The sequence below is a fragment of the Protomyctophum parallelum genome (assembly GCF_964188405.1).
Source record: "Protomyctophum parallelum genome assembly, chromosome: 10".
Classification (NCBI taxonomy): Eukaryota; Metazoa; Chordata; class Actinopteri; order Myctophiformes; family Myctophidae; genus Protomyctophum; species Protomyctophum parallelum.
The window spans coordinates 44,996,621-45,014,803 of record NC_139704.1 but is presented as its reverse complement, the minus strand read 5'-3'; the positions used below and the strand labels follow the sequence as shown (position 1 = coordinate 45,014,803).

The window sequence follows — 18,183 nt, the reverse complement described above, 5'->3', positions numbered from 1 at the left end:
CACACACACACACACACACACACAAACAGGCACACGGACATTGTAAGCTGGATGTAGAAGTGGTTTGCACCACTTAAAAATCTGCACACCAGTATTGCTGCTCAAATCCAAATGCACTACTTTTAGTAACGTTTTTCGAGCCACAACAAGGCTCTTCCTCAAGCTCGGACCGTTATTTTCTATCAATTACACAACCCATGAAGGCTTGGATTCATGGGTTTTTCGTTTTGGTCGCATTCCTGAGCCAATAGTTTGATGACCAGCAGTGGTCCCCTATGGAGACACAAAGGAGAGTCTTTGTGTCTCCATAGGGAACCCACTGCTGCCTGCTGGTTATCAAATTATGGGCTCAGCAAAATCCACCAATTCAAGGCTTCATGGGGTGTGAGATAGCAAGTCATTTTTTTGTCAATGCTTATTTTCTATCAATTACAGACCCCATGAAGCTTTGTTTGTCACAATCCTAAACCAATAATTTGATGACTGGTCAGTAGGAGTCTCCGCTGGTCATCGAATTATTGGCTTATAGGAATGCGACAACAAAAAGATATGACATCCACCGCCCTGCATGAATGTAGAACCATTGCTGTGATAACAAAAAAGTTAATGCAACAACAGTACACTAAATGACAGTACATTTTGAAACTATAGGCTGCAAACTAAAAGGGATTAAAAAAAAACCATCACAAACACCGTAATAATAATGCATATTTAATGGTAGTGTCAGGAAATGATACCTTTTTTTAATTCAAAATAATACTTTCCAGTTTAAACACATAAATAATCCCCAAATGACAGACACCAAACAAATACTTGCCCAGTGGTTCTCAAACCGTTATTTCCAGGACCCTCATATCTCAGAGCTTGCAAGTGGAACCAAATGGACCCATAGGTAGAGGTCAATTTGTGTAGACCGTGGAGTTGGAGGACTGTTAAAAGCAGTAGTTCACCCCCAAAAAAGCCCTCCTTGTTTTTGTCGCATTCCTGAGTCAATAGTTTGATGACCGGGTCATTGGTCGGTATGAGACACAGTAGGGGACTCTTTGATTCTCTGCTGGTCATCAAAATATTGCCTTAGAATGAACACAAAAAAAAACATTATTATTTGTGGGTGAACTACTCCTTTTTAGGGGTCCATTTGGAACCCCTGCGAGGGAACCCCTGAGGGTCCCCGGCTTGCACCCCACTTTGAGAATGTACCATGTGCTTCTTGATCCACGATGGCCCCGACTTAGTTAAAACCCCATGATAATAAAATGTCATGCTGGAAGCAGAGCCTTCCTCTCCCAACACCAGGCTGGGGTAAAGGTTGTGCACAACACACTGCGATGGCAGGGAAACAGCATTGGCTTTTGGTATCAAGACCGAAAGCCAAGGCGATGAAATCTGAACTACTACTGTGTGTGTATATATACCCCTATTTTGACAGCAGTCCGTGCCTTTTTAAAAAACAATGGAAAAATCTGTTGATACAAAAGTAAAATTGTACAAATGACCGACGTTCTCCGTACAAAAATCTTTGTAAAATGCAGTCGTGTGGTACAAATCAATGCAGTGTTTATCTATTTTGTGGAAACTTTTTTTTTGTTGTTGTCCTCCAATGACATGTGCAGACTTTACTTGGGCCAGCTCATCGAAAACCCCATCTCCCATTTTTAGCAGCTACAGTTCCAGTTCAGCATCAAAACGTATTTTTCTTTTAAAAGGATATGTTGATTGAGAAACAAAAGTAAGGGATAGTCCAAAAAAGAAAAAAAAAAAAAAAAAAAACAATCGCTTACTCCTCCCATGGAGACTTAAATTCATGGATGTGTTTTTGTCACGCCAATAACAGTGTGACCAGCAGCATGGTTCCCCTATGGAGACACAAAGAGACTGCTTTGTAGTTCCTCAAAGAGTCTCATTTGTGTCTCCATAGGGGACCACTGCTGGTCATTAAATGGAAGTGCTCAGGAATACGATAAAAAACCCTAAAAGATAATCCATGAATTCAACTCTCCATGGGGTGAGTAATCGATAGGAAAAAATAATGACATTTTGCCGGTGAACTATCCCTCAACATTAATAAATAACACTGACAATAATATACCTTTATGACGAGGGGGGGGGGGGGGGGACAATTTCCACAACATATGAAATCGACAAACAATTGTTTAGAAAAAAATGGCAGTATAAAAATAAAAATGAAGAACTCCATATTCACTAATATACCAATAAAAAGGAAATGACTTGACTGTTTTGTTGTTTCTTCCACGAGGAAGCAAATTATATACTGTATAGACAAGTGATAACCCACAGATACAATAACCAGTCAGGTTTAGATGCAGTGAGGTAATAGCTCCACATTCTTAAGCCGTTAAGATACCTTGTTGCACGCTTGTAGGTCTGCTATATTCGGCATCATACAACCGGACATAAAATAGGCTTTACTTGAGTTTTTCTTTTTGCCACGCGCCCCGCTTATTGAAAGAACCTAAGGCCCGCCACCAGGAAGAACTTCTCCAGGAAGATCTCGGAATCGAGGACAGCGATGTGCGCCGCCCGGCCAATCAGGGAGTTGGCCGTGTTGGGCAGGGCGTGGATCACGTCGTAGCGCACCAGGTTACAGTCTTTGTTCTGGAGCACGGGCAGCAGGATGTTCTCGATCATCTCGGCGTATACGGGACCTGGCGTTGCACACACGAGTGCAACGTGAAGAGAGAAAGCGGGGGTTGCTTTTGTACCAGTCGCGTCAGACAATAGGACTGGGTGATACAGACTAAAGGCCTATTCATAGTCTGGATTTTCGGTGTTAAGGTGACCACCGCTCCGGTGGTGAGCTGACCACCGGAGCTGAAATAACGTTGAGCGGTGGTGAGTAAAAACAGAGAGAAGGGCTGGAGCGGTGGCGGTGGTTTGCTCTTCACCGCGGCTCGTGACGTCATGTTGTAGTTCGGTGGTCACCCCACCACCGTAAAACCAGACTATGTATGATCCTTAAGGCCCTCATTTATCAATTGAGTGTAAAATCGGCCACAGATGCGAGTGTAGGTTTCGTAGTACACCCACGTCGCCACGGCATTTATAAAGTGATCGCAAACAGCTGATCCTTCCTTAATTTCGTTCCGACGTTAATACATGTGACGGCTGAAATCTATCTGGCACGCCCTATGAAATCAAGCTTCGCCCTCGTTTTTGCGACACTCTGTCACTGCGACACTCTGTCACTGTCTGACCTGCATGCACGTTCATGACATTACTCACTGTATATTAGATTGCCTCCCTGCGCAGCTTAAAGTTTAGGAAGTGAAGTTGGCGGTAACCTGTGATTTTCCATATGAAAAGAAAAAAGAAGCGGTCCCCACTTTGCGCTGCCTCGCTGCCACTGTCAGCATATGTCACATTTATTGGCATTCGAGCGCGTCGGGTTTATCCTTAATTAACCCATTCTGACCGGGCACCCATTTTGGTGTTGGCATCATGTTATGCTTTAGCTATTGAAAAATAGCAGATCTACAAGCTCATATCGCGCCACCGAGTGGCGCGATACGAGCTTGTAGGTCTGCTATTTTTGAAAAATCGAAGACACTTTTAGAATCTGATCTCAGGTCAGAATGGGTTAATAATGAAACTGTCAGGATGTAATAGACATTTTTAGAATCTGATCTCAGGTCAGAATGGGTTAAAAGGACGAGACGTAACGCGAGAAAGACATGGCTGTAGATTGCAGTTGCCGTTGGTGGTAGACTTGACTATAGCTGCATAGCCTCGGTCCAAGGCTTACTTATCTGCGAAAAGAAAATCTAAAGCTGCAGCACTGCAAATGCCTCTCGATCCAGTCATGGAATTAAGTTAGGAGGGGGGGTCGGGTGGGTCGGGGGGCTACCGGTATGCGCTCATGCAAAACACTATTTAAATGACTTAAAGCATTGTTTTTAATTGCGCGATTTTAATAAGCTTGCACACTTGGTAATATCCTACCAATTTCATATGACATGCCTTTACAAAATATATTTTTTTCACATGTAGGCTATTATTAGTTTTATACATTTTAGGAGTGGAAACATATGTTTAGATGCCTGTGACAGCCTCTCAGCTGGTCAAACAATGCTGCTCCGCTGTTCTACGACAGAAAAACAGGTGAGGGCAAAGCGTACGACAGCTCCCGACCAGACTTGAGTTTTGAACTTTGTCAAGTTCAATTTCAAGCTTTGGCGGAAATGGTAAATGCCGAAAATGTCGGTAATTTCGGCATGCACCCATTTTTTGGCGTACGCACGGTTGATAAATGAGGGCCTAAATCTAAATTGGCATCTGTTAAGCAAATACCACGATATTGATAGTGTGATGATATTGTGGCGATATACTTTAATTGTTTTTTAAATAACAGCTTGTAGATCATCTGATTAAGCTATTTGAATTCTTCTTTTTCTTTTGAAAATATAAAATAGGGCTTAATTAACACTAGGAAGGCTGAAAAAAAATCACTCCTACTCAGTCTGACTATATCGGCCCATTCGACCGCTCTCCCCCTTTATCCCCCCACCCCCGCACCACTCGTTCACACCTCTTCAGCTGGAGAAGTCATTGTTGCCTACACGCACTCACTTTTATTTATTTTTTCTTCCCTCTCTTATGAATACATTATTATACACCCAATGAAAATGTACACTTCACGGATTATATAGGCCATTTGGAATTAGAACAATCGGTAGAAAATTGGCCGAGAATAGCACAATAGCACATTAATTATTGCCTAAATGTAGGCTACGGACTTTTCTGAAAATGGTTAATCTGCAAGCTGCCCGACATTTCAACTTGATATGTTTCGTAGAGAGGGCATAGGCCTACACAAGCCAGAATTCCGTAGTTTACATGGTATTTTGAATTTTTTAAAATGAGCAAAAAATAAGCGAGTTATGTAAAGAGGGGTGGAGGGGAAAAGGCGATTATTTGGCACAATCAATCAAATATATATTAATTACATCGCGTAGCCTATAATGTTTCCCCCTCTATATAAAAATGACAATATATAACTCTAATGTCGTATTTCGTCATGTATGTGAACTATAGGCTGCTTGAAATACTGTTGGTCAAAGTAACTAGTTGGGCAGGCTAAATATAATAGTAGGCTATAAGCCCGTTTTCAGCTAAATGCGGAAATGTCCAGGCTAAAAAACTTATCGAACGGGAGTCGTGTTAATATTTATTTACTCGTCATTGTCATGTTCACTCCAAATAAGCAAGTATTATGTAATAAATAAATTAATTTCGTGGCTTTTTGTTCTCTTTTCTCCAGGCGCATACCCGCATCGAGATGAGCTCTGCGACAGCCGTGCTGTGCTGTTTTCAATTAAATTACTTGCAGTATAATATTAATAAATACTACATCCTATATACATTGCTTGTCTGTCTAATCATTCAAATGTTTTTCTATATGCATATTGCATAGTTTATGTAAGCCTGAATTAAAGTCTGATTACTGAGGCTTTTTCCCCCGTCTCTCTCACAAACAACGAAGCCTATAAATATTGTCACCTTTATGCAAGTTCGTTTGATATTGTTTAATTCGATAACGATAGCGAATATGCAGCTATCCGTATAGGTGCCCTTTGTGTCAGTGTGCGCCTGCCCAACCCCTGGCCTCTGTAGAACCTGAATCCCCCCCCCCACCTCATTTCCCCTCACTGTATTTTACATTCCTGCTGTTGTCACCACGCGGTAAATAATGAATACTTTGTGTTAATTCAACCATGTTTATTTTTTCTTATTGTTCACAATATCAGAAAGCATGAAAGAAAGTAAATATAAAGCGAAATAAAATCAGGGAAAACACAAATCCAGTTTCTGTTGCTATACTTAGAGACACTTGACACATGTCATTGTAATTGTTCCCGTACATGTGCCACATGCCCGTTTGCCACATTTGTGGCAGCTGGATAGCGTCTTGTTTCCACATCTGTCAAGCTGACACTGCCGTCGCTTCTTGGGCGTGTCTGGTGTCTGTGGACCATCCTGTCTCCTCTTGGCAGTTTGCTGGTTCTGTGGTGTGGTAGGCAGCGGCTGCAGTGCGCTGCGCTGCTGGCGCCGAGGGGTGCGTGGTGGCATGACTGAGTCCTTTTCACCCATGTGTTCCTCGCGGAGCTGTAGTGCCAAGTCCTGTAGGAACTCTCTCCTGGTGAGCTGCGGTTTGTTCAAGCACTGTTTGTACAACACATAGGCATTGATGGCAGCCAGGTCCAGAATGTTGTAAAAGACAGCCATTGGCCAACGCCTGGTGCCAAGTCTGACGCTGTAGTTTCGTGCCATCTGATCCAAAATGTCCACTCCCCATTTCGTGTCATTATAGTCCGTTACAGACTCTGGTTTCGCTTTGGGGTCTTTACCAATCACGATCGAACGGTGCATGGTGCTTAGAATGCAAACGTTTTTGTTTGCTTTGCTTTGGTAAATCGTCAGTGTGGCACCATCACTTGTCATCAGTTGTGTGTGGAACAGCTGTTCTTTTCCACGTGCGGATGGAGGCAACTCTCGCCTCTGTCTGTTCACAGTTCCAAGTATCGTTGTGTTGTTTGCTAGGAGAGACTGCCCCAACTTCATCGAAGTGAAAAAGTTATCCATTGTGATGTTTCTGCAATGTTTAACCCTGGAATTTTAACTCATGTTCTGTTCTTTAGCCACATAGAAGTGTCTATTTGTATGTCTCTAAATGTTGTGATGAATTGAACAATGTGGACCCTGTTGTAAACAAGTGTAATGCTTAATTGGGTTAATATAGTATGTTTTTGAACGAATATTTGGGCCTACAGTTTTGTGTGTGTGTGTGTTTCTGGCCAGTGTTGCCACATCTGCTGTTTATAAGCGATTTTGGGATTATCTTTGTAGATTGAAATGTTTGAGAACCACTGCTCTAAAACAATATTAGACAAAGTTTGAGTGGGCTATATTACTACAGAATTCCAATGCATTGACAGAGAGGGCGTGGTGATTGCGCGGTAATTGCTGTTGTCACCACGCCCTCTCTGTCAATGCATTGGAATTCTGTATATAGCCCACTCACAATGTGACACATTGTGACAACAGTCACAACAATCCCAAAATCGCTTATAAACAGCAGATGTGGCAACACTGGCCAGAAACCCCATTTCCCCTCACTGTATTTTTTTTAACGTTTGTCTATTGGTATGTCTCTAAATGTTTTGATGAATTGAACAATGTGGACCCTGTTGTAAACAAGTGTAATGCTTCATTGGGTTAATATAGTATGTTTTTGAACGAATATTTGGGCCTAAGCAGTTTTTTGTGTGTGTGTGTGACCAGTGTTAGTCGACTCGGAATTGCAGCCATCCGTAGGTGCCCTTTGTGTCAGTGTGCGCCTGCCCAACCCCCCCAACCCCTGATGTGTGGCACCTATACGGATGGCTGCAATTCGAAGTGGCCTCTGTAAAACCTGAATCCCCCCCCCCACCCCATTTCCCGAGTCGACGAGCAACACTGGTCACACACACACACAAAAAACTGCTTAGGCCCAAATATTCGTTCAAAAACATACTATATTAACCCAATGAAGCATTACACTTGTTTACAACAGGGTCCACATTGTTCAATTCATCAAAACATTTAGAGACATACCAATAGACAAATAGGGAAATATATATATATATATATATATATATATAGCTTGTCCCATGTAGGCCTAAATGTAGGCCCCCCCCCCACCCCATTTCCCCTCACTGTATATGTATCTTTTCCCTTTTTGCTTCCTATATGATGAATTCCTGTTCTGTTATAGCGCATCATTATATCAAAACCAGGCCTATACTGAATGTATTACTTTTGTTTAAATCAACTGAACTAGACCAATAAAATAGTAGGCTAGTATTTATGTTTTTCGTTAATAATAATACATGCTGAGGGAATGTGCTCCGTTCATTGGCTCTATATAGGCCGTGCGAGACAGGATTATTTTAAATAAATATGTCTCTGCTCTGACAGAATGCGGCGGCATGCTTAAAATAAAAAGATATACAAGGCCCTATACAAGACATAGGCTACCAGCCAGTAGAACAGGAATTCATATAGGAAGCAAAAAGGGAAAAGAATAAAGATACATATACAGTGAGGGGAAATGCCAGGCCAGGTCCTACTGCTTTTGCCAAAGTCAGAATCCACGACGAGTTGAGCAGTTTTTTGTGTATGTTTGACCCCGACATGTTGGAAAACGTCAAAGACTGCACAGTGAAGTTTGCCCGCAGTGATGGACAGAATCAAGAATGGGATCTGTCTGTTACTGAACTGAAAGCATTCATCAGCGTGTTTTTCATTCGTGCGATGTCGACATCTGGTTATCCATTGAATCAACTGTGGGCGAAAGGGGCATGGGGGAATGAGACGGTGAGAGAAACAATGTCTCGTGACCGTTTCAAATCCATAATGCGATACCTGCGATTTGACGACAAGGACACCAGAGAAGCACGCAAAGAAACAGACAAGTTTGCTGCAATAACGGACATTTGGAATCAGTTAGATTAGTTACAATAGGGGACCCTACAATAAGGCAGAGTCCACATTTAAAATAAAAGATTTAGTAGATAAACTAAACAAAATAAAATGTACTGTATGCGATTGCCATTTGTAGATAGGCTAGTTTCTGCGACCCCAATTTATATTGTAAAATCAATGTTAATTAAACTCAGAGTGTACAAATGGAACCAAATGTACACTCTCAGAGTTACAGACCCCCTGGGGGTCCCCGGACCCCACTTTGGGAACCACTGCTTTAGAGCAGTGATTTTCAACCTGTGGTCCGGGGCCCACTAAGGATATTCCAAGTGGGCCCCCAAATAATTGGCAAAAAGCTAATGCTTTAATGTGTATAAAAATGATATATATAATAAATAATAACTTGAAAGTTTATCACGTTAGTTCCTCTGCGGAATACGACTGATTGATCATTAAAATAAATATGCTCTGTAAATACTACATCCTATATATATTGTTTGTCTGTCTAATCATTCAAATGTTTTTCTGCATGCATATTGCATAGTTTATGTAAGCCTGAATTAAAGTCTGATTACGGAGGCTTTTTCCCCGTCTCACAAACAACGAAGCCTATAAATATTGTCTGAGAAGTTGAGAATTGGTGTCATGCACATATATATGCACCACACATTCCTGCTGTTGTCACCACGCGGTAGCAAGATATGCAGTTATCTGTGAACTGATTCCAAATGTCCGTTATTGCAGCAAACTTCACTGTGCAGTCTTTGACGTTTTCCAACATGTCGGGGTCAAACATACACAAAAAACTGCTCAACTCGTCGTGGATTCAAAAAGGGAAAAGATACATATACAGTGAGGGGAAATGGGGTGGGGGGGGGGCCTACATTTAGGCCTACATGGGACAAGCTATATATATATATATATATATATATATATATTTCCCTATTTGTCTATTGGTATGTCTCTAAATGTTTTGATGAATTGAACAATGTGGACCCTGTTGTAAACAAGTGTAATGCTTCATTGGGTTAATATAGTATGTTTTTGAACGAATATTTGGGCCTAAGCAGTTTTTTGTGTGTGTGTGTGACCAGTGTTGCTCGTCGACTCGGGAAATGGGGTGGGGGGGGGGGATTCAGGTTTTACAGAGGCCACTTCGAATTGCAGCCATCCGTATAGGTGCCACACATCAGGGGTTGGGGGGGTTGGGCAGGCGCACACTGACACAAAGGGCACCTACGGATGGCTGCAATTCCGAGTCGACTAACACTGGTCACACACACACACAAAAAACTGCTTAGGCCCAAATATTCGTTCAAAAACATACTATATTAACCCAATGAAGCATTACACTTGTTTACAACAGGGTCCACATTGTTCAATTCATCAAAACATTTAGAGACATACCAATAGACAAACGTTAAAAAAAATACAGTGAGGGGAAATGGGGTTTCTGGCCAGTGTTGCCACATCTGCTGTTTATAAGCGATTTTGGGATTGTTGTGACTGTTGTCACAATGTGTCACATTGTGAGTGGGCTATATACAGAATTCCAATGCATTGACAGAGAGGGCGTGGTGACAACAGCAATTACCGCGCAATCACCACGCCCTCTCTGTCAATGCATTGGAATTCTGTAGTAATATAGCCCACTCAAACTTTGTCTAATATTGTTTTAGAGCAGTGGTTCTCAAACATTTCAATCTACAAAGATAATCCCAAAATCGCTTATAAACAGCAGATGTGGCAACACTGGCCAGAAACACACACACACACAAAACTGTAGGCCCAAATATTCGTTCAAAAACATACTATATTAACCCAATTAAGCATTACACTTGTTTACAACAGGGTCCACATTGTTCAATTCATCACAACATTTAGAGACATACAAATAGACACTTCTATGTGGCTAAAGAACAGAACATGAGTTAAAATTCCAGGGTTAAACATTGCAGAAACATCACAATGGATAACTTTTTCACTTCGATGAAGTTGGGGCAGTCTCTCCTAGCAAACAACACAACGATACTTGGAACTGTGAACAGACAGAGGCGAGAGTTGCCTCCATCCGCACGTGGAAAAGAACAGCTGTTCCACACACAACTGATGACAAGTGATGGTGCCACACTGACGATTTACCAAAGCAAAGCAAACAAAAACGTTTGCATTCTAAGCACCATGCACCGTTCGATCGTGATTGGTAAAGACCCCAAAGCGAAACCAGAGTCTGTAACGGACTATAATGACACGAAATGGGGAGTGGACATTTTGGATCAGATGGCACGAAACTACAGCGTCAGACTTGGCACCAGGCGTTGGCCAATGGCTGTCTTTTACAACATTCTGGACCTGGCTGCCATCAATGCCTATGTGTTGTACAAACAGTGCTTGAACAAACCGCAGCTCACCAGGAGAGAGTTCCTACAGGACTTGGCACTACAGCTCCGCGAGGAACACATGGGTGAAAAGGACTCAGTCATGCCACCACGCACCCCTCGGCGCCAGCAGCGCAGCGCACTGCAGCCGCTGCCTACCACACCACAGAACCAGCAAACTGCCAAGAGGAGACAGGATGGTCCACAGACACCAGACACGCCCAAGAAGCGACGGCAGTGTCAGCTTGACAGATGTGGAAACAAGACGCTATCCAGCTGCCACAAATGTGGCAAACGGGCATGTGGCACATGTACGGGAACAATTACAATGACATGTGTCAAGTGTCTCTAAGTATAGCAACAGAAACTGGATTTGTGTTTTCCCTGATTTTATTTCGCTTTATATTTACTTTCTTTCATGCTTTCTGATATTGTGAACAATAAGAAAAAATAAACATGGTTGAATTAACACAAAGTATTCATTATTTACCGCGTGGTGACAACAGCAGGAATGTAAAATACAGTGAGGGGAAATGAGGTGGGGGGGGGGATTCAGGTTCTACAGAGGCCAGGGGTTGGGCAGGCGCACACTGACACAAAGGGCACCTATACGGATAGCTGCATATTCGCTATCGTTATCGAATTAAACAATATCAAACGAACTTGCATAAAGGTGACAATATTTATAGGCTTCGTTGTTTGTGAGAGAGACGGGGGAAAAAGCCTCCGTAATCAGACTTTAATTCAGGCTTACATAAACTATGCAATATGCATATAGAAAAACATTTGAATGATTAGACAGACAAGCAATGTATATAGGATGTAGTATTTATTAATATTATACTGCAAGTAATTTAATTGAAAACAGCACAGCACGGCTGTCGCAGAGCTCATCTCGATGCGGGTATGCGCCTGGAGAAAAGAGAACAAAAAGCCACGAAATTAATTTATTTATTACATAATACTTGCTTATTTGGAGTGAACATGACAATGACGAGTAAATAAATATTAACACGACTCCCGTTCGATAAGTTTTTTAGCCTGGACATTTCCGCATTTAGCTGAAAACGGGCTTATAGCCTACTATTATATTTAGCCTGCCCAACTAGTTACTTTGACCAACAGTATTTCAAGCAGCCTATAGTTCACATACATGACGAAATACGACATTAGAGTTATATATTGTCATTTTTATATAGAGGGGGAAACATTATAGGCTACGCGATGTAATTAATATATATTTGATTGATTGTGCCAAATAATCGCCTTTTCCCCTCCACCCCTCTTTACATAACTCGCTTATTTTTTGCTCATTTTAAAAAATTCAAAATACCATGTAAACTACGGAATTCTGGCTTGTGTAGGCCTATGCCCTCTCTACGAAACATATCAAGTTGAAATGTCGGGCAGCTTGCAGATTAACCATTTTCAGAAAAGTCCGTAGCCTACATTTAGGCAATAATTAATGTGCTATTGTGCTATTCTCGGCCAATTTTCTACCGATTGTTCTAATTCCAAATGGCCTATATAATCCGTGAAGTGTACATTTTCATTGGGTGTATAATAATGTATTCATAAGAGAGGGAAGAAAATAAAAATAAAAGTGAGTGCGTGTAGGCAACAATGACGTCTCCAGCTGAAGAGGTGTGAACGAGTGGTGCGGGGGTGGGGGGATAAAGGGGGAGAGCGGTCGAATGGGCCGATATAGTCAGACTGAGTAAGAGATATATGCCTAAAATCATATTTAGAAAAAGTTTCAAATGGGGAAAAAAACAGAGATGATTTCAATCGAATATTTAGACAAAGTCATGAAAGGGGAACTTTCTCTGGACTCCATGGGCTGAGAAAATAAACATTGAAATCTCAAATTCGGTCAGAACGGCTGCTCAGACTTCCTAGTGTTAAGGCCCAAACCACAACCAAAAATTCAACCGCCATTATCCCCAATGGCGGTAGCAAGGAGTTGCATTGGTGTGACTGTTTTGTTGCAAGGAGTTGCGACTATAGTTGCATTGGTGTGGTTTAGGCCTTAAACTAGGTAAAGACAACACTTGGGCCATATCACGATATCCAAAATATCAGATATGTCACGCTACACCATTTCATTACATGAAAGTTACACAATGTGTGGCATTATGCGACGCATAAGCAACTCTATATCTGATTTCAAATCTCAAACCCTTAGATCTCCATATATGGAGTTGACCTGTTTTGACATTCCATATGTTTATCCTTCCCCACCTGTCCTTCCTGTTCTGTCATTCCATATCTGACCTCATCAAACCCTGTACACTCAAGACACGCTCCATATATGGCCAGTACATAATTCATTCCATGTTGATCTGACCCTGCATGCCAATAGTGGTTAATAGGCTAAAACAGTAGGAAAACACCACATGTTCTCTTTTTGTAGCTATATTACAGCAGTGGCGTCATGCTCGTAGAACGCAGCACCACGGCGTGGTACTAAAAAAAAAAAAAAAGTGACGTGCACGCGCAGGTACGAAACAGAACAGTGCACGTGCATGCACGCAGCACGCTAGAGCGCTTCCCCCTAGATTCAAGAGAAGACACACGTAACCTCGCAAAAAAACCAGACTTTCCAAGACGCACCAGTACCCAGTGGTCTAGGATTACGTGGTGGGCAAAAAAAAACACCATTTACACCACTGAATACAAGTAATAAATATAATTCAGTTTGTCATCTGAGGAATCTCCACTCTAGCCTAAACTCACCTGACTGTTTGTCTTTTAATGCCGTTTTGCACATTTCGATGCGGGCTGAGTGATAGGGGACGTAGCGGTCCTGCAGCGAACCCACCAGCACCACGTTCTTGAAAAATTGCAGACCTTAAAAAAAAAACAGAAAACATACATATTAACAGTTCAACCGACTTTTGCACATGATGCGTGTCCATTAACACATTTAGTACAGGAAGTGCCTTCAAAATAAAGGCTATAGAGTGCCAGAGTTGTCTGATCGGCGTGATCGCTTTTACTTTGAAAGCCATGAAACAGGAAACACTTGCCTAAAAAAGTTGACTTTACAAAGGGACCTCACATCCCCGATCATCTTAATATATTGTTTTACGCTCCAAAAAGCGTTCATATTTTTTTTTTTTTTTTTTTTTTAAGATATTTTTTTGCGGCTTACGCCTTTATTGATTTTTTAAGGGATAGAAAGTAGGCTGACAGGAAACGGGAGAGAGATGGGGGGATGACATGCGGTAAAGGCCGTGTCGGGTCCGGGAGTCGAACCCGCGGCACACCGCGACTGGATCACCAGTCCGGTGCCCAGACCGTTACGCTATGGCCTGGGCCTAAAGCGTTCATATTTTGCGGGAGAGACGGATGAGGAGCAGAAATGAAGCGCCAGCATATCGATCCATTCATCACCGCGGAGAGCACCTTGGATTAGGAGATACGAGTCATTCTTTCCGCCGCGCTAACATGGGAGTCAATGACAAGCTAATAGTTGCACTGAGCGTTAGCATACGGCAAGCGAAAAGCGAAATGCCAAAAAAAAAAATAGGAAAAATTCTGAATATTCTTATCTCGCCCCGCGTCGCTGGGACGTCGCTAGGACGTCCTCACACGTCAATAGTACTAATATTTCGGGGTCCTTATGACGTTCTCAGACGTCCTATGTACAGAATCTGTTAATTAGTTAGAAAAAAAGACGGACCAGATTTCTTGCTGAGTTTGTAGAGGAAGGTTTGGCGAGGATCAGAGTGGTCCCGGCACGTCAGCTGTAGGAGTGACCCGGATTTCTTCCACTTCTGCATGAACCACAGGCCTGGGAACAACAAAAACAACAACAATTATGCATGAACCACAGGCCTGGGAACAAAAAAAACAACAACCATTATTCATCAAGGTTGGATTTAAATCATCAAACGCTGCCGTCATCCACTCTGTCTCTCCTGGTCTAATGGAACCGGCCTGGAACACTCGCAGTGGGCATGTACTGTATGACAAACGTGTGTATCTTGCTAACCGCTCATCTGATTAACCCATTCTGACCTGAGATCAGATTCTAAAAATGTCTATTACATCCTGACAGTTTCATTATGAACCCATTCTGACCTGAGATCAGATTCTAAAAGTGTCTTCGATTTTTCGAAAAATAGCAAGTGTCTTCGATTTAAAAAAAAATAGCAGATCTACAAGCTCATATCGCGCCACCGAGTGGCGCGATACGAGCTTGTAGATCTGCTATTTTTCAATAGCTAAAGCATAACATGATGCCGACACCAAAATGGGTGCCCGGTCAGAATGGGTTAACTTCAGTGTACAGTGTTGATTTTGTTGATGAAAACTATGACGAAGAATGTTCGTCGACTGCCTTTTTTCCACTGACGAAAACGAAATAAAAACTAAGCTACATTGACTAAAACTAAGACAAAAATAGAATTGGACTATTTCGCCTACAGATAAAAAAACTAGACTAAAATGTTAGGGAGAAACGAGTGGTGAACAGATCCAGTAGAACTACGTAAGAGACAAGTCATTTTATGTTTGGTTTGCAGTCGGGTGTAAAAAATAAAAGATCTACAAATGCACAAGGCGTCACACTGCGACACGTTGTGTGAGCTTGTAGATTGGTTGTTCTCAGCGTGCAACCAAAGTGTATGAATCAGGCATTACGACGACATCGAGGCCGGCCAAAACACATTTTTGATGTAAAAATCTAAAAAGTAGACTACAACTACAACAGAGGCCAGGCAGACCACTTAGATCATCCAGTGCTGGTCTCCTAGAGATACCAGAGACCCCAAAAACAAAAAGATATATATGGCGAAGCCGCCTTTAGCTACTATGCCCCTGTGCTGTGGAACAGCCTGCCAAGGGATCTACGGTTCTCTGAATCTGTGGACATTTTTAAACGAAATCTTAAAACATACCTTTTTAGCATTGCTTTTACCTCCTAGATCATTACATGTCCTTTTCCTGTTTTTAGTCTCTCCTTTTTATTATTGTTTTTTTTTCTTTTTTCTGTTTGTTATTACTATGTAGTTGATGCTTCCTTGCTTTGTTTTTTGTCGCTCTTTTGTTATATTTATGCATATATGTATATGTATATATATATATATATATATATATATATTATTATTACCATTATTATTATTATTTTTTTTGCTCTTACTGTAAAGCACTTTGAACTGCACTCGCTGCCTGACAAATGTGCTATATAAATAAAGATTGATTGATTGATTGAACTACTTTATGACTAAAATATGACAGAGTATGACAAAAACTAAATCAAACATTGCTGTCAAAAAATCTACCCTGCGGGTGTATTGCCTCTAGCATCCAAGGAATTCGATCAGATGAGTGGTTCTCCAGAACCGGCCAACTACAAAACTGGCATGAGATTATGGTCACTGCACAAAATATATAACAACAACAACAACAACAACAACACTAATAATTCATGACACTTACCAGTGTTGACCAGAGCAGAGCTGTTGTACAGTGTGCCCAGATGAGGTCCAGAGAGGGACAGGAAGGTGTGCAGTCTACTCAGGTAACACTTGAATCTGGGTCTGGTCAGCACCGATCGGACTATGAGGTTCCCCAGGGAGTGACCCACAAAACTGCAGGAGGACATACCAGACGTACAAACTGTTTTTCATTTCAAAGGCCCCCATAACTCTGATAGACCAGTTACAGAGCTGTAAAGGCCCCCATAACTCTGATAGACCAGTTACAGAGCTGCAAAGGCCCCCATAACTCTGATAGACCAGTTACAGAGCTGTAAAGGCCCCCATAACTCTGATAAGACTAGTTACAGAGCTGTAAAGGCCCCCATAACTCTGATAGACCAGTTACAGAGCTGTAAAGGCCCCCATAACTCTGATAGACCAGTTACAGAGCTGTAAAGGCCCCCATAACTCTGATAGACCAGTTACAGAGCTGTAGAGGCCCCCATAACTCTGATAGACCAGTTACAGAGCTGTAAAGGCCCCCATAACTCTGATAGACCAGTTACAGAGCTGTAAAGGCCCCCATAACTCTGATAGACCAGTTACAGAGCTGTAAAGGCCCCCATAACTCTGATAGACTAGTTACAGAGCTGTAACTAGTCGGGGTCCATCTGGAACCGCCTCAAGGAACACAGAGGACATTTCAGTTTGCTGTATGTATGGCAGTACCGACAGTGGGTTCTCTTCTCAGCCTGGACTCTCTTTTACGAGCGTTTCCTCCAGGTGGGCGTGATTTGGAGGTTAGGTTCAGGCATACTTTCTGTGAGGTAAGGCTTCACTCACACGTGCACAACAGATTGTTGTATGGCTGATGCAGGAGACTTGTTTACTGATGCAAGCTCGCAATTAATTTCCAATGGGAGTCACACGGTTTGACACATCTTTGTTGTATGAGGGGTCGGGGGGCAGTCGAAACACAGCCGCAAGCCATACAACAAAAATGTTGTGTCAAACCATGTGACTTCCATTGGAAATGCATTAGGGCGGCCATGACACTTACCCTTTGTTTACATCTAGCATCCAACAATGTTGTATGCTAGATGCGAAGGTGTGAGTGAGGTCTTAGTCTTTAGGCATTATAACCTCGCCCAACTGGGCAGAGGAGTCCCCTTCTCAGCCAGAAGGGGAAACAAATATGAGGCAAGTGATTCTGATTGAACAGACAGATGGGCGTGTCCACTAGAGGGCGACATTTACTGTAATACTGGCATTTCAGGGTTGAAGCTTGCACTGGGTATATATACAGTAACAATATATACACATAACAGCACTTAGTTGTGCAAGTATTATTACTATACACAGTTACACACATGGTGGTGCTAGTACACACACATGGATAGGACATCTTACCTGATCTTTGACACTGTGAGGTTGTATATCTGGATGTACTGGACTATTTCATCCAATAGCCGGTCCGTCATTGACTCAAAGTCTGCAAAAGTGTCGTTCTGTCAAAGAAATTAAAGATGAATAACCCATTCTGACCGGGCACCCATTTTGGTGTTGGCATCATGTTATGCTTTAGCTATTGAAAAATAGCAGATCTACAAGCTCATAGCGCGCCAGCGAGTGGCGCGCTACGAGCTTGTAGGTCTGCTATTTTTTTTAAATCGAAGAACGACTGACATTTTCTAGAATCTGATCTCAGGTCAGAATGGGTCAATCAGACCAATGTGTGTCCAGTGGAAACCTCGTATGAATCTGATCTCAGGTCAGAATGGGATAACATACAGGTTATTGGATTGCTCCACTGGGTGAATTCCTTTGAGTCTGTGCAGGCATTTGTTTGGCCAAAGTTCATTACCTGGTTCCTCTCCGACATGAGGAAGTCTATGCGA

At 42.1% G+C, this 18,183-nt stretch overlaps 1 protein-coding gene across 4 annotated transcripts in view; it reads right to left on the bottom strand.

Annotated features, from left to right (window-relative positions):
- Nucleotides 1-730: 730 nt before the first annotated feature.
- Nucleotides 731-18,183, bottom strand: part of fam135a (family with sequence similarity 135 member A) — a 56,100-nt gene continuing 38,647 nt past the window's right edge. For all 4 annotated transcript variants that reach the window (XM_083775721.1, XM_083775722.1, XM_083775723.1 and 1 more), the window contains 6 exons: nucleotides 18,150-18,183; nucleotides 17,696-17,793; nucleotides 16,305-16,456; nucleotides 14,545-14,655; nucleotides 13,596-13,709; nucleotides 731-2,666 (listed from right to left, as the gene is read on the bottom strand). The exon at nucleotides 18,150-18,183 is cut by the window's right edge and continues 58 nt beyond it. In XM_083775721.1, the coding sequence (XP_083631847.1) occupies nucleotides 2,461-2,666; nucleotides 13,596-13,709; nucleotides 14,545-14,655; nucleotides 16,305-16,456; nucleotides 17,696-17,793; nucleotides 18,150-18,183 (715 nt within the window). In that variant the 3' untranslated portion in view covers nucleotides 731-2,460. The remainder of the gene's footprint in view (nucleotides 2,667-13,595; nucleotides 13,710-14,544; nucleotides 14,656-16,304; nucleotides 16,457-17,695; nucleotides 17,794-18,149) is intronic.